Source organism: Hydra vulgaris, chromosome 03 (assembly GCF_038396675.1).
Source record: "Hydra vulgaris chromosome 03, alternate assembly HydraT2T_AEP".
Classification (NCBI taxonomy): domain Eukaryota; kingdom Metazoa; phylum Cnidaria; class Hydrozoa; order Anthoathecata; family Hydridae; genus Hydra; species Hydra vulgaris.
The window spans coordinates 11,785,001-11,800,875 of NC_088922.1; the positions used below are offsets into that span (position 1 = coordinate 11,785,001).

At 25.9% G+C, this 15,875-nt stretch overlaps 1 protein-coding gene across 2 annotated transcripts in view; it reads right to left on the reverse strand.

Moving 5' to 3' along the window:
* Positions 1-15,631, reverse strand: part of LOC100211996 (myb-like protein X) — a 24,250-nt gene extending 8,619 nt beyond the window's left edge. The window contains exons 1-3 of one of the 2 annotated variants that reach the window (XM_065792345.1): positions 15,209-15,631; positions 7,664-9,300; positions 6,850-6,963 (exon numbers count right to left, since the gene is read on the reverse strand). In XM_065792345.1, the coding sequence (XP_065648417.1) occupies positions 6,850-6,963; positions 7,664-9,300; positions 15,209-15,287 (1,830 nt within the window). In that variant the 5' untranslated portion in view covers positions 15,288-15,631. The remainder of the gene's footprint in view (positions 1-6,849; positions 6,964-7,663; positions 9,301-15,208) is intronic. The other variant, XM_065792346.1, reaches the window with a different exon arrangement.
* Between the last annotated feature and the right edge of the window lie 244 nt (positions 15,632-15,875).

Sequence of the window (15,875 nt, forward strand, 5' to 3'; positions counted from 1 at the left end):
CAACTTTAGCTAGGTCACATTTTCTTTCTTGTCTAGTTAATAGCTTACTCTCTCTCTCTCTATGCTGCAGTATTTTTTGATCATCTTCTTTATATTTATACTCTTGACATAAATCACACAAATCTTTTTTTTGGTTTATGAAATGCCAAAATAAACTCTGTATTAAAAGTTGAACAATAAACATCATTTTTTACATTGAACTCTGGGTAAGTTTGTGTAAACAACCTGTACATTTTAATTGTATTCAATGACTCTAAATATTTTTTGATAGTATTCTACAATAGTGTGAATTAACTGTAGGAAAACTATTTATATGTTCTCTGATTTTATCTAAGATTTGATTAGGAGTTTTTCTACAAATCATTTTTCCTTTCTTTGGGGACCTTGGCAGTCCACTTACTTTATTTACCAAGTTATTAAAATTATAGTAAACTCTTTTCACTAATATCTAAAGTTTTTAGAAACAATAATTTACAAACTTTGCTTCTAACATCGTTCTTTTCAAAATGATATTTATAAATACACTTCCTATGTTTTTCAATTCCTGAATTTTAAATTTTTCTTTTACAATCCCACCTTTCTATATTTTGAGTATAAAAGTTAAGTTTTTTAGTGTCATTTAAGTTCCAGAAATAAGAATGGATTTCAACTCTGTCATTAGCACTAAATACTTCAAAACATTTTAGTTTACACACTGAAGAACAAGTTTCTTCTACTTTTCTCTCTGGTCTCTCTTGACCATTATCTATGTAGGCCTTGCCACACTGCCATTGCTTTTTTCTGACACTTATTTTCCACTTGTTAACACTTCTTTGTCTTTTCTTTGTGAGTTTTCTGCAAAATATAATTAAAGTAACAATAAGTCTATTGTATTAAAGTAACAATAAGTCTATTGTATTGGAAACTATTTATTTAACTTCATATTAAAAATAGAAAAATTAATGAAACTTATAATTTAAAACTTATAATTTAAAATATTATAAAAAACAATGCATAAATACAGTTGATGTAAAAATACATAAATAAAAGGTAATGATAATAAAAGAAATTTCAAGAATTTATTTAGAATGTAAAAATAATGATCTCTTTAAAACTAAAAAAGCACAAGACGTATTTTAATGAAATCTTTGTAAACAAGTATTTTATAATTACTTTTTATTGTTAGGAGAAAAGATTGTAGAAGAAAAAGATGAATTGATAGGGTCTTCAGCTATATAGCCAGGAGTTTCTTCCCCCATTTGGTGATTAGGCTCCAATACTATTGGTATCGGATTATCAGCATTAGAAGCCATAAAATACTCCATATTTGTTACTTATCTTAACAAAAAACGATATATTTATAAATACTGTTTAGTTCTTCTGATTACGAGTAATAATTTTTATTTACTAAACATTTCAATTCAAAGAAAACAAATAATAATTCAACATTAATAAATAAATGGAATGTATTACTTTTTATTTACAAAAAACATAATATGTTTTTTTGTATTTTGTATTTTTAATTACGTATATTTACTTGGTTACTTTTTTAACATATTATGTTAAAAAGTAAACAAGTAAATATACATAATTAAATCTCAAGTCATGTAAGCAAAAAAAACGCTACTATTGGTCTACGCTAAGTACAACCAGAGGCATGGTGGCCCCAGAGGCTATGCGGGATTCCTGCACGGGCTTTTTACTTTTTCATCTAAATATGGGCCTTTTGGCAAATTCTAATTTTTTCTACATTTTAAAGAAAATTCCACAATCATTTACAATATTTCTGTTTGCACAAATTAAATTTTATTAATCACTTGATTTAAAGTCTTCAACTTTGAGCAAAATTATATTAGTATTTTGCATAATAATAATATTGCTCTGAAAACAAAGCAGATGTTTTAAGACGTATTATGATATTTTTTCATAAGAAAAATTATGAAATGGTTTTTAACAATTGTAATGTTGACAAAATAAATTTAAGAAAGTCCGCAGACTCAACAATAATAGCTATTATTATTGTTGGACTTAAATTAACTAAAATTTAACACCAAAACATTTTTCTTAAATTAATTAAATCGCAATACAATTTCTATATAGTAATTGTATTGCGTTTTAATTCATTTAAGAAAAATGTTATGGTGTTAAATTTTAAATTAAGATTTATATAAATAAGTATTGAACTCATGTTTTGCATTTTTGTAACATTTCGAAACAGATATAAACTTGTTTTATAATAAATAGTTTTTTATTTTTATACAGTTTATATTATTGTATGTAAATAAAGAAATCACTCCGTAATATCCTGTCCTCAGACAGATTAAAAAAAGGAATACATATTTAAATATAAAATATATATTAAAAAAAACTATCCAAGTAGATGGCGGCATCTTTCATGGCTTCCTGCTGCAAATATATTAACAATCTCATCTAAAGGGATTTCCTCTAAAATATCCGCATTGTAGTGACATAGTAACGTATCTCGCGTATGTTCCTGGGTCAATTTGTTTCTTTACTTGTTTTTTTACACGTTTAAGAGCGGAAAATAGTCTCTCGCACTCATCAATATTAACACTTAGCGTCAAAATATGGTGATATATATGAAACGTATTTTTCATTGCCAAAGATCCGCCTAATGCTCTTCGTTGCAGAACATACCTAAAGTATAGAAAAATAACCATAATTAATTTCAAAATTGATTAAATAACTGAACACATAATAAAATATGAAAAACTTACTCGTAAGTGCATACAAGACATTGGTGCACAAGATGATTCTTTTCTTTATAAGGTCATGTTTTGTAGTCATTTTCTGTCAATACGCGTTCTTTGTTATCTAAATTTTCTGCTTCGCTACCTTCCATTTCATTGTTGTCATTCAGTATCCCGATTCAACATGAGCCAAGAGCTTTCAAATAGAGTTGAAATATTTTGAGTTCTTGTCAAAGACTAACACAATCAATTTTGTTCAATAAGAGGAATTTAGCAATAAATGTATTGAAATTGTACGCATCAATTTCTTTGTCAGTCTAACAAATCAGCATATTTGGACGTACAATTGAACACAAAGTATTTAAATCTTCGCATCCTTTATCACTAAATTGAGCGCGCATCTCTGTCAATATATTACCGAATATTAAAGAACTTATTTCTTGAAATGCCGATCTCGGAAATGCATATAGCTGTTTCATACGAACACTGTGACTACCGTTCCCGTATGGTATACTTAAACGTTCTAAATCATTTTTCAACTCTGAGTTTTCAGGATCTAATTTCATGATACCATATATATTTCTTTGAAGTACCTATAAATTAATAGTTAACATGCAAATATTTTAACATCAGAATGTATATGTACCAAAATATTCTTTTAACAAGGTTAAATAATTATGAAGCAATCACACAAGATAATTCAAAATAGTTTAGTATAGATATTATTACCTTGCAATATGAATCAGCATATCTCCAGAAGTGGTCAAATTTTTTTCCAGTTTCTTCCAATTTCAACAGGATCTCGAAACTGCATTATTGCAATTAACTCATCCACGTGAGACATCATCTTGTTGAAGAAACGCAATGGCAGTTCCTCGCATTTCCACATCAACATCAGAGTCAGCGGCAATTAAATCCAAAGTAGAGATCAATTGAACAATTAATCCATCATTAACTTGCTTTTTGACATCCTCACTGTTAAATCTACCTATCAAACTAGTTACAGCCTTGCATCTTCCTTGCCACTTATGCATAAGGAACTTAGCCAGCTTTCTACTTCCACCCTGATTATGCTTGCTTCTGTTGACTGTATTTACAAATACTGCACATCTCTTGTAACCTGCGTTTACAAAGTTAAATAGGTTTTGAAGCATAGAGAACAGCTGCTGAATGGAAGGATGATCAATGAGGCTACAATGGTCAACAACAGCAAGACTAAGATGATGAGAATGACACCAAATGTGTTGATTCACATTAAGTAGCTTCACGAAAATGGTCCGCAAGCTTTGTCATCACTGATGCACTGTCGAAACAGTGCGCAATGCAATTTGCTTTCCAGTCATGGTTTATTTTGTCCAACATATTAGATATGTCTGTAAATAAATTTGTTGCACTTCCACGAGTTATTTCACACATATCAATCTCTTCAATGATATTGTGTAATGGAATGAAAGAAACGTATTCATCAATTTCCTCTTGGTGGAGCTTCTGAATGGTACGAATTACAAGACACATCTAGTTGCACAGAGCTATATCTGTTGTTGAATCAGCTTGTATACTAAAAACACCATTTTTATTTATTAAGCTGATAATTCGCTTTTGTACTTGAGTAGTGAAAACTTTCAGTAGTACATCAAAGGTGTCGTTACTAAGCCTATAACTTATAACAACACCTTTGATGTACTACTGAAAGTTTGGAGGGATTGAATACTAATATGGTCCAATGTTTTCGAAACTGAAAAATCAACTGGATTACTTTGACTAGAAACCTTGTCTGTAATCGCTTCCAAGGTATCATTGGAATCAGATGGTATAGGAGTAGTTGATGATGATGCAAAGAATCAAGGGAGAGTTTTTTGTCCCGATTGCAATATCTTTAACTCAGCTTGGAATTTTTCTTTCTTCTTTTCCCATCTGGATTTCTGTTTTTTCATATTTTTCTGGAAAAAAATTTTCAAAATGATAAACCACACACTAATACACACACAATTAAAATTGAACAAAATTTAGAATACATTTACAATTATAAATGAACAATATAAAAAAAACAAAAAAAAATACCTTAAAAGTGCTTTGTTTGAATCTTTATTGAAATATTATAATAAAAAAAATATCTTATTAGTAAATCTGGTACTCAGATCATTTTACTCACTCAGTCAATTTTCATGAGTATTTATACATGCCAATAGCAATTAAGATAACCATAAAATTACTCCCTTTTTGCTGTTGTGAGTTTATGCGAAAATGTTAAAAAAAGTTAAAACACTGAATTAAACAAAAGCATAAACAATCTATAAAAAGAATTTTTTATTTTTTAAGATTTTCAATATTTATTTTAGAATAAAATTATATATAATTTAAAAAAATTTATATTATTATACAATAAAATATATACCATTATATAGTAATAGAAAAATTAAAAACTTTGATTTTTAATTTTGTGTTGGGCTATGTTCTTCAAACAATAAAATACTAATCATATTTCCTTGCAGTAAAGTTGTGTTGGTTGCTACATCGAATTGTAACCATTTTTTATTTTGAAGTATTACAAACAATATTATTAATTACAAATAGTATTATCTCAACTTGTTGGTTTGTATTGATGATTTATTAGAATAAGGTCAGTTATTGTGTGCGTGTGTGTGTATATATATATATATATATATATATATACATATATATACATATATATATATATATACATATATATATATATATATACATATATATATATATATATATATACATATATATATATACATATATATATATATACATATATATATATACATATATATATATATACATATATATATATATATATACATATATATATATATATATATATATATATATATATATATATATATATATATATATATATATATATATATATATATATATATATATATATATACAACCATCGGAATTAAGAAAAATGAGGTCGGCAATTATTTGCCAACGTCATTCTTTTAGAGGTCGGCATCAGGTCGGCAAATAAAATTTAATACAAGGGTCTTACCATAAAACATAGAAACAAGGTCGGCAATTTTTTGCTGATCTCAAACAGTTCTTGGTCGGCAGTTAGGTCAGCATTGCCGAATGCTGACCCTAATTCGGAGGGCTGATATATATATATATATATATATATATATATATATATATATATATATTCATATATATATATGAATATATATACATATATATATTCATATATATATTCATATATATGCATATATATACATATATATATGCATATATATTCATATATATACATATATATATGCATATATATACATATATATATATATGCATATATATATATATATATATATATACATACATATATATATATATATATATATATACTTACATATATATATATATATATATATACATACATATATATATACACATATATATATATATATATATATATATATATATATATATATATATATATATATATATATATATATATATATATATATATATATAAATATATATAAATATACATACATACAACCCTCGGAATCTCAATTTTTTAGAGTTCGACAAAAAATTATTTAATACAAAGGCCTGAGCAAAAAACATAGAAAATAGGTCTACAATTTTTTGCCGACCTCAAACACTTTCAGGATGGCAGTTAGGTCGGCATATGTATATATACATATATATAAATTTTTTTTTTACGTATGGGCCTTTACATCAAGCATATATGGTCAATTGCGCATATATAGGCCTTTTAATAAAAATCCTGCATGGGCTTTTTAGAGCCACCATGCCCCTGAGTACAACAAATGTACGTCTCATTTAAAAAGTTTGTTTACAACAAATGATCTACTGAACTATATTGGAAAAAAATTTAATTGAGCTATCTGATAAATTTTTTAAAAATAAGTCCACAATATATAGATAATTCGCATTTATAAGTCATTTTTTTCAAAAATGTTGAATACGACACTTGTATTCCGGGCTGAAGATTTAACAACAAAACAAATAAACTTAAATGTGAAAAAAAAAAGTTTTATATAAAATTTAAAAGTTTAAAAAGAATATTAAATATCATAATAAAATAACATCATAATAAAATAACATTATAATAAATTAATATCATAAAATTTTATTTTAGTGTATATATAATTTAAAAATGTATTACCTCTAATGAATAGGTATTTTCTTCAGTTTGGACTGTATTTTGTACAGAAGTAGGCAAGTCATTAGTCTGATCTAAACGTTTTGCAGATACCCTGGCCATTATCATTTCCACTCTCTAGATATATATGAATAAATATAATCTAAATTGATGACATCATACTTAAAACCTATCTGCGGTGGAGGAGGGAGGGTAGTGTTTACATAGAGTGAGAATTTCAAAAACTAAAAAGAGTAGCTAGAACTATGCCAGCTCAAATCTTTCAAACTTTAAATGGAGTATTGATGCGGCCTTCTTTTTGAAGTCAAAATGGAGTTTGATTGCCACTTTATTCCTGTTGGTCTGTGTTTAAGCTGTTTTTCTGCAGAGCAGCCTGTTCATCAATGTTTGTGGTTATGAATGATTTTGAAAAAGAGATGTTATTTTGTTCTTCAACGCTTATGGCAATGAGTTATATGGTTGAGAATTGTAATAACAGTTTAAAAAACATATTATTCAATGAAATAATCAAACCCAAACCTTCAGTCTCATAGTATAAATGTGCAATAAATTTAAAAACTAATTTAACATTTTTATTGAAAACATTCCCCAAAAAAATCATTAGTATTAAAAAAAAATCTTTATTTTAAATTTAAACAGCTAGTTTTTTATCAAATGATTATTAATTATTGAATTTTTATTTATATAAACCCAATTCTTTAAAGCCTCACATTGACTTACTTTTAGAAATTTTTTTTTGGTAACATTAAAAACTAGTCAGGAGTTTCCGGTGACCTTTAAGTATATGTATTTAAAATAATTTAAAAAAATCTTTAACCTTTTTTCTTTCAATGCGTTCTGCATCCAGTTCTTGTTCTTTTAATTCTTGATCCTTTAAGTGCTTTTCTAACTCAATTTTTGCTTTGCGTTCAATTTCCTCATCTCTAAGTCTCTGTTCTTCTTCTAATCTTATTTTTTCATCTCTCTCACGTTTTTCCTTTTCTTCTATCATTTTTTTACGCCTTTCTTCTTCTTCTTGTCGCAACTCTTCAAGCAAAGCATTTTGGAGAGCTTCCTCTTGTTCTAACTGTTGAGCTAGTTTTCTCTCTTCTTCTTCACGACGACAACGTTCTTCTTCTTCTTTTTCCTTATCTGCTTTAGCTTTAGCTTCAGCTTCTTCTTTTGCTTTCCTACGGTGCTCTGCAAGAGCCTTTTTTGCTTCTTCTTCAGTCTTAGCTGCTTTACTATTAGCTTCTGAATCATTTTTTTTGATTTTACCATTATTCTTAACGTTTGTTTTAGGTTTGGTCTTTGATTGTTCTAAATTTGGTTTATTTGTTTCTACAACTAATTTATTAGATTTATCAGAAATTTTAGACTTAGTCTTCGATTCAGAAGCTTTTGATTCTGAGGATTTTATGCCAGATTTTGTTACTTTTGTAACAACTTTTTTTGTGTCTGATTCACCTTCTGTTAATAATACACCTGGAGGACTCTTATTTGAAACAGAACTTTTTGTGTTAAAAATAGGCGATGTTACCTTCTTAGGGGTAGAGCTATGTTGTGGAGGACAGCTATCAGACTTAGGTCTTACCACTGAATCATTTTTTTTTGGTGGTGACGTACTATCAGATTTGGATTTTAATGTTTTTGGAGCAGTTGAAGGTCTTTCAACGTCTTTATCCTTTTTTACTTTCTTTTCACTTAACGGTGTTGATTGAGGTGTTTTTTTATCATAAGTAGATATTCCTAATGCAGTAGATGGTCGTTGATTTAATCGAGTGGTAGGAGATCTGGCAACACTGTCTTTTCCAGTCACTGTTGCTGACTGTTTATTATCAAACGTCTTAATCTTATCCTTGGACTTTAAAAGATTGCTAGTAGAAGCAGAAGATTGAGGTCTTTGCATCACTTTCTGCTTTTCAGCAGGTTTTTTATCACTATCTTTTTCTACCTGTTTATTTTTGCGCAACTGCAACAAGTTGGATGTAGACAAAGAATATTTTTTTCGTATTGCAGAAGCATCTACAGGAGCAGTGTTAGCAGACAGTCTTTTATATATAGCTTCTTTTCGTGCTTTTTCTTCATCTTCTAATTTCTTTTTTCTTTGTAAAACAGCAGCTCTTCGTTCTTCTTCTTTGGTTTTAGAATCACTAATTCTTTTTTTTGATCTTAACTCATCTGCAGTTAGACTTTTTTTAAAAACATGTGGAGACTGTGTTTTATTGTGCAAAGTAGGACTCTTCTGCTTTTTATTGTTATTTTCTAAATTGTCATTATTCTCATTGTCTTCAGCTTTTGATGTATCTTCAACAGAACTTTTGTTTGAAAGATTCAAAGGAACAATTTCTTCATTTGCATGAGTTGTAAGTACATCTTTGATTTCATTTGCAGGAGCTGCAAGCACATCTTCAGCTAGAGATTGATTTTGAATGTTTATTTCTTGTTCAATACATATAACCATATTATTATCTTCTGAAAAAAAAAATTTTAATCATAAGATTTGTTACAATATAGACACAATTTATTACACTCATAACATAAAACCAAAATATCATAAAAACATCATAAATAACAAACCAGTCACATAGATCACAAAGCAGTCACATAAAATAAGACCAATAACATAAAAAGTGTTCACACTTATTTTTCACACATGTAAAACTCAAATAAAAAATCTGAGTAAAATTACAATTTAATCAATAAAAATTTAAAGAACTTTAAAGAAGTTCAATGAAAAACTAAATAAATCATTTGACTATTCAAAGTATCAAAAATGAAATGAATCTAATGAATTATTCAAATTTGCTGATAAAGCTACAAAACCTTTAATAAAATTTAAAAACAAACATTAAAGAAAACTGAAAGGCATAAAAGATTTTAAGAATATTTATGACAAATACAATACAAATTAATTGTTATAAACTTAGTAACCATAACAATGTATAAATGATAATAGACATAAAATAATAAATAACACAAATAACAACCTTGAAAATATTTTTTAAATTTAAAAACTGAAAAATCAAACCACATTATATAGACAAACCTTGCCCTATTAAAAATGTTAATTAATATTTTTTAAATATATTTTTTATATAAACGCTCATTATTAACACTAGCAATATAGTAAACATAACAATAATGCTATACTCTATAAACTTAGTATATATTTAAATAATCTATACAAAACAGAAGTTTTGGTTAAAACAAAATAACTATTTTTTTCAAAAACTTTTATAAAAGCTAATGAATAGGTAACAAGTGCAAAATCTCAAATAAGCAAAAAGAAAATAAAAATAGAAAAATTGATTGAAAGAGCAAAATAACCAAAAAAACAGAAAACCAAAAATATATAAATTTTAAAGCAATGAATTTACAAAAACTCAGAAAAAAAATGTAACCAAGAATTTTAGATTAATAGAGAATCTTAAGTAGTAGATAACATAACTAGGGAGCTTTTACAAAAAGCCTACTTTTTTGTAAAAATCCCCAAAACCTATATATCTTATAATATTCTCCTAAAACAGATCTTAAAACAGCTACCTTTTCAGCTACCTTATAATATTCTCCTAAAACTGATTTAAAAACAGCTACCTTTTCATTCTCAACCCAATGTTCACCACAGAAAGGAAGAGAAAACTGATTCAGTTGATTCAGTTAAATCTGTATGCTAGCAGGAGGTAATGAGACTTTATTAAAAACATTAAACATTTCAAAAATGAAAAAAAAACTTATTTAAATTGTATTGTGTGATAAATCTTACATAACAAAATTGAAATAAGTTATGCTAGAAGTTTAGATATAAATATATATAAACCTCTATCATAGATAGAGGTTTGTTTATGTAAGCTTTTTTATACAAGAGTTTTTAAAGAGGTTTAATAATATATTTACTATAAATATTTATAGATTTACTGTTTACACTAAAAAAGCATAAAAAATATCACATCATCTGGAATACAAAATAAAACACAGCAAAAAACTAATATAAAACTTTAATATTTAAATAATCTGACTGAAAAAAAATTATTATGGTAAAGAAACAAAAAAAAACTAATCATTTAATAAGTACCAACTACTATTTTATTCACAAATAAATTTAAAAAAAATACATATCAATTATCTGTTGCTATAAAGAAAACTTAATATAAAGAAACACAATTCATAAATTATTAAATTTTTAGCACTGTGGACTTATTTATATTAGCTCAATATAAAAACCATTATCTCTTTAACAAATAGTTTTACAGTAAAAACAAATCAATAACAAAATCTTAATAATTACTCGAGTAATAAAGTCTAATATCATATAGAATGACTAAAGTTAGACTTTTCAATATATATATATATATAAATATATATATATATATATATATATATATATATATATATATATATATATATATATATATATATATATATATATATATATAGACACACACACACACACACACACACACATATATAACGACACAAAAAAATCTAGCTGGTTGAATATTGCTTAACTATTAATACTAAAATTGTTTGATACCAATTTTTTATAAATAGCTTTTTTGTGGTTAGTGTTGTTGTTATTATTTTTTTTACTAGTTTTGATTATACTACAATAACAGACAATATTAATCTACTTTAGCAAGGTAATAAACATCAAAACAAAACAAAAAAATTGTATGGTGTTATAACAACATAAAACAGCATAAGTTAACATTACAAAATTAAATCAAAAATTTTCAAATTCAATAAAACCTTCACATTATTTTAAATATGATGTTTAGCATACATACTTTTTAATTTTTAACCAATAGTTAACCTCTTCAATTGGCTTATTAAAATTTCATTTCATTTACTACCATAACATTTTAGTTCTCAAGATATATGTTACAATGTAATCTAAATCATTAGGGAATTAAGTCATTAATGTAACATTAATGTAATTGATATATAATTGTCAAAAGTCATTAATGTAATTGATATATAATTGTCAAAATAAAAGTTCAAGAATACTACAATGTTTTTTTAGTATTTGTAAATCACATTCTTAGTATTTTTCAAAAAATTTTATTTTTTTAAAAGTTTTCTTACAGGTACATGTACCACAAAAACTAATACATCTCAAAAACCACATAGACACTTTTTTTTATAGCTAGGCAACAACAACTAGTTAGGTTAACTTAAAAATGAGTATGAGAGGAAATTTTTTTCGTTTTTTAAATCAAGCTTTTTAGGAAAATACTATTAAATATGAATGCGTAAGACTAAGTTAGCAAATTTGAATTTTTAATATGCTTTTGAGTGTCCTTTTTAATAATAATAATAATAATAATAATAATAATAATAATAATAATAATAATAATAATAACAATAATAATAATAATAATACTTTTCTTAGTTTATAGCAACATATCTCTATCAAAATGCAATTTGAAATGTTCAACGATATATTGATATTGTTAGACATCAAAATTTGTTGAGCATTTCAGCGCTACAACATTTTAAGGACAAACAATAACATTTGTCAAAAAAACCATTGAGATAAGAAGATGGTCAGCATATCTTAGTGTCATAGCATATCTTAGTGTCAGAACCTATTTGTAGTTTTAAACATTTCATTTGTAAATGCTGTGTCACACCATTTTCATCATTGGGAAAACAAAAACATTTTAATGTAAATGTGTGGCAGCTGATTTAAGTGCACAATCTCTTGATCTCATTAGCATTAATAAAAATGTACCAAAAAATTTCAACATTTATAGCTTCAAAAAAAACTTGACATTTTTTTTTCCTTTTAACAAAAACTATTTTGTTGAAAACTTCTAAACATTTTAATGTAACTGTGTGGCAGCTGATTAAAGTGCACAACCTCTTGACCTCATTAGGATATCTTGCTTTAGGAATGCTGTTAACTTTATGTACAGACTATTTATTTTTCATTCACAATTGTTTGGCCTTCTGGCTAACCAAATGTGAATTACTCCTTAAAATCAGTCAAGAAGGAAACTGTAACTTTTCCTGCTTAACTGATTATGCCACTGTGGATTAAATTTAATAATATATAAGTTATTTTTAGCATATAGTAATTAAACATATAAAACTTTGTCAACTTTATCTACAAAATATATGAGTATGCCATTAATTGTTTATGTAACATGAAAATAATAAATGATGACTAACAAACAGGCAACAGTATCATTATTGTATAAAAACTATAAGAGCTCTACTGGAACCTATCCTAATCTATTGACAGCTATATTTCCATGTTGTACACATGTTGTAGATCTAAACACTGTATTTCTTGATTATCAATAAACTTGTTCATGCAGCTGAGATATATCTTTAGCATAAGTTTGCTTGAAAAATTTATATATAAAAAATCAAGTGTAATAAACTTATAATAAATTAGAAAACTTAAAAAATGAATTTTAAGAATTCATATTCACAAAGCAGCAATCATGATGAGTGCTGGAATCTTAGAAATCTGATAAAGGAGAGTTTTTCAAACTTTTTAATGAAAATTATATCATGGAGAGTATGCACATGTAGTCAGTTCAACATTAAATTAGTTCTATATGCCTACTACTCAATTTTTTGTCTATTTTCAGGCCTACAGCCCTCAGAATTAAGAAAATTGAGGTCAGCAATAATTTGCTGACCTTAATCTGTCAGAGGTCGGTATCAGGTCAGCAAAAAAAAAAATTAAAAACAAAGGTTTTGCCGTAAAGCATAGTAACCAGGTCACCAATTGTTTGCCACAAACACTTCTAGGTTAACAGTTAGCCAACTCTAATTCTGAGGGATGGGCCTAAAATATAGAAATATAGAATGACTTATAGCAATTAATAAACTAATAGCAATTTAAAAAAGACTTATTCCCAATAGTTAAAAGTCAGCTGTAGCCTGAACATCAATTTTATTCATTCAAAACTTATTATATTTTATTTACTTTTATTAAAATTAATTTTTATTATTAATTTATTTTATTTAACTAATTTTAAATACCTGTTTAACTAAATTCTTTTAATCTTAGTCAAAATTTAACTTACACATTTTAACAATATTTACTCATAGGAATTTACTTTTTGTTTTTAAATTTAATATTTTGTTTTTAAATTCGAAGTTAAGATTTAACTCAATAAGGCTAATTACATAATAATTACATAAAGCTATTAATTATCTTTTAGATAATGATTATCAATCAATTTGAAATATTTTAAACGATGATTTTTGTCAAAAATCACAAATTAAGTTTACATGTTTAACCTTGAACCAAAAAAAAATATATACATTTCAGAAAACTTACTTAATTTTAAAATCAACCTTTTTCTAAAAGAAAAGTTAAATTTTCAATTTTTAATATGTTTTTCTTTTTAATATTAAAATTTTGAACTTTAATTTTCAAATTAATAATAATATTTGTTCAGCATTGATTTTTTTTTGATTGCCTAAGCTGAACGCTTAAGTTAATTTTTCATAATGACAATATGGCAAACAGTAACTAAGGAGATAAAAGAAGTGGTCCTTTAAACCACTTTCTAACTTTTAATAAACCATTTTATGGTCTCATAAAACATTGACCTGTTTCAAAGGTCATATAGGTTTATAGTTTATCAACATAAAAAATATAAACTTTAGGACTAAATTTCTAAAAAACATCAACGGGTCAGTAGTAAAATTACCATTTTAATGCATAACAAATAGCTAGTTCATTAAATCAAACAAAGAACAACTAACAAATCAATAAAATAAAAAACAATAAATGACTAAAGTAACTAGTACTTTATACTAGTAGTCTAACCTTATGTGAATCTAATTCTCTATTTGTTTTATATTACTTCTCAAACAACTTGAAATTAATAGTAAATATCTTATAAATTTTACTGCCATCTATAACAATTTTTATTATGATTATTACTATTGTTTAAAGTTACATTTAAAAAAATGATCATGTTAGTACCAATATTTGCAAAAAATGTCATAACAGAAAAACAAAACAAAGCATATAAAAAATAAAAAACTTATATTTCTTTTTTTTTTTTTTTTTAATCTGTTTCACGGGTAATCTTTGCATTGCAGCAACAATTAAAAAAATGTGTGATGAAGTTTTTTTGTCAAATACTAATTTGCATCAACAAAAATATTAAATACTAAAATTTCATTCCATATAAAACTTTGACGTTTCCAACATATTTAAATCTATAACTCCAAAATTATATATCTCCAAATTATTAGAGAATGCTTTTCTATAACAATATAATTTATGTACCAAGAGCATAAACTTTAGATACAACTCATGCATATATAATAATATTTAAATTTAACATTAATACTAAAAGTCTGTAAATATGTTAAGGGTAAAACTTAAAAAGCTATTTTAAAACTATACCTTTGATTTCGTGACTGATTTCATGGCTTTCTGTCAAATAACATGATTCTATTGCAGACGCCTCCTCGTCTTCTGCCATTTTCTACTTTAAATTTCTATAAAGCTGGCAAAGCATAAAATAATTTTTTGTTTTTAAAGCGGCTCACGACTATTAAACAAGTTTGTTAAACTTTTTTTTTTAACTTTTAATGTTATCGTTAAATATTTACAACGATTCTTTTCAACAAACCTTTGAATTGATTTTCAAAAAAGTCTAGACCTTAAACATATTGTTCTAGGCCCGAATCTGATTTGTCATTGCATAGGCTTGGTTTTAAAAGGCAAAAGAGGATGCGGATTAGTAACCCCACCGCTAAGCGCAAAGTGCATTTTTTTATGCTCAAAGTAATTTTTCATGTGTAATATCGGACAAAACGGCCGGACAAAAATCTAGTCGGATTAAATTTTAAGTTAGAAAGTTAGACAAACTTTATTTATTATATAATATTTAGCTTTTAATTAAACACCTAATGTAATCATATTTACTAAGTAAATACATGCATGTAATCATATTTACAAGGTGATGGTATAAAAACTTTCTTCACCTAGAGAAATTCTGTCACTTTTTACAATACGGTAATACGTATTAGGGTTTACAACTGTTGAGTACAAAAAAAAAAACAATATT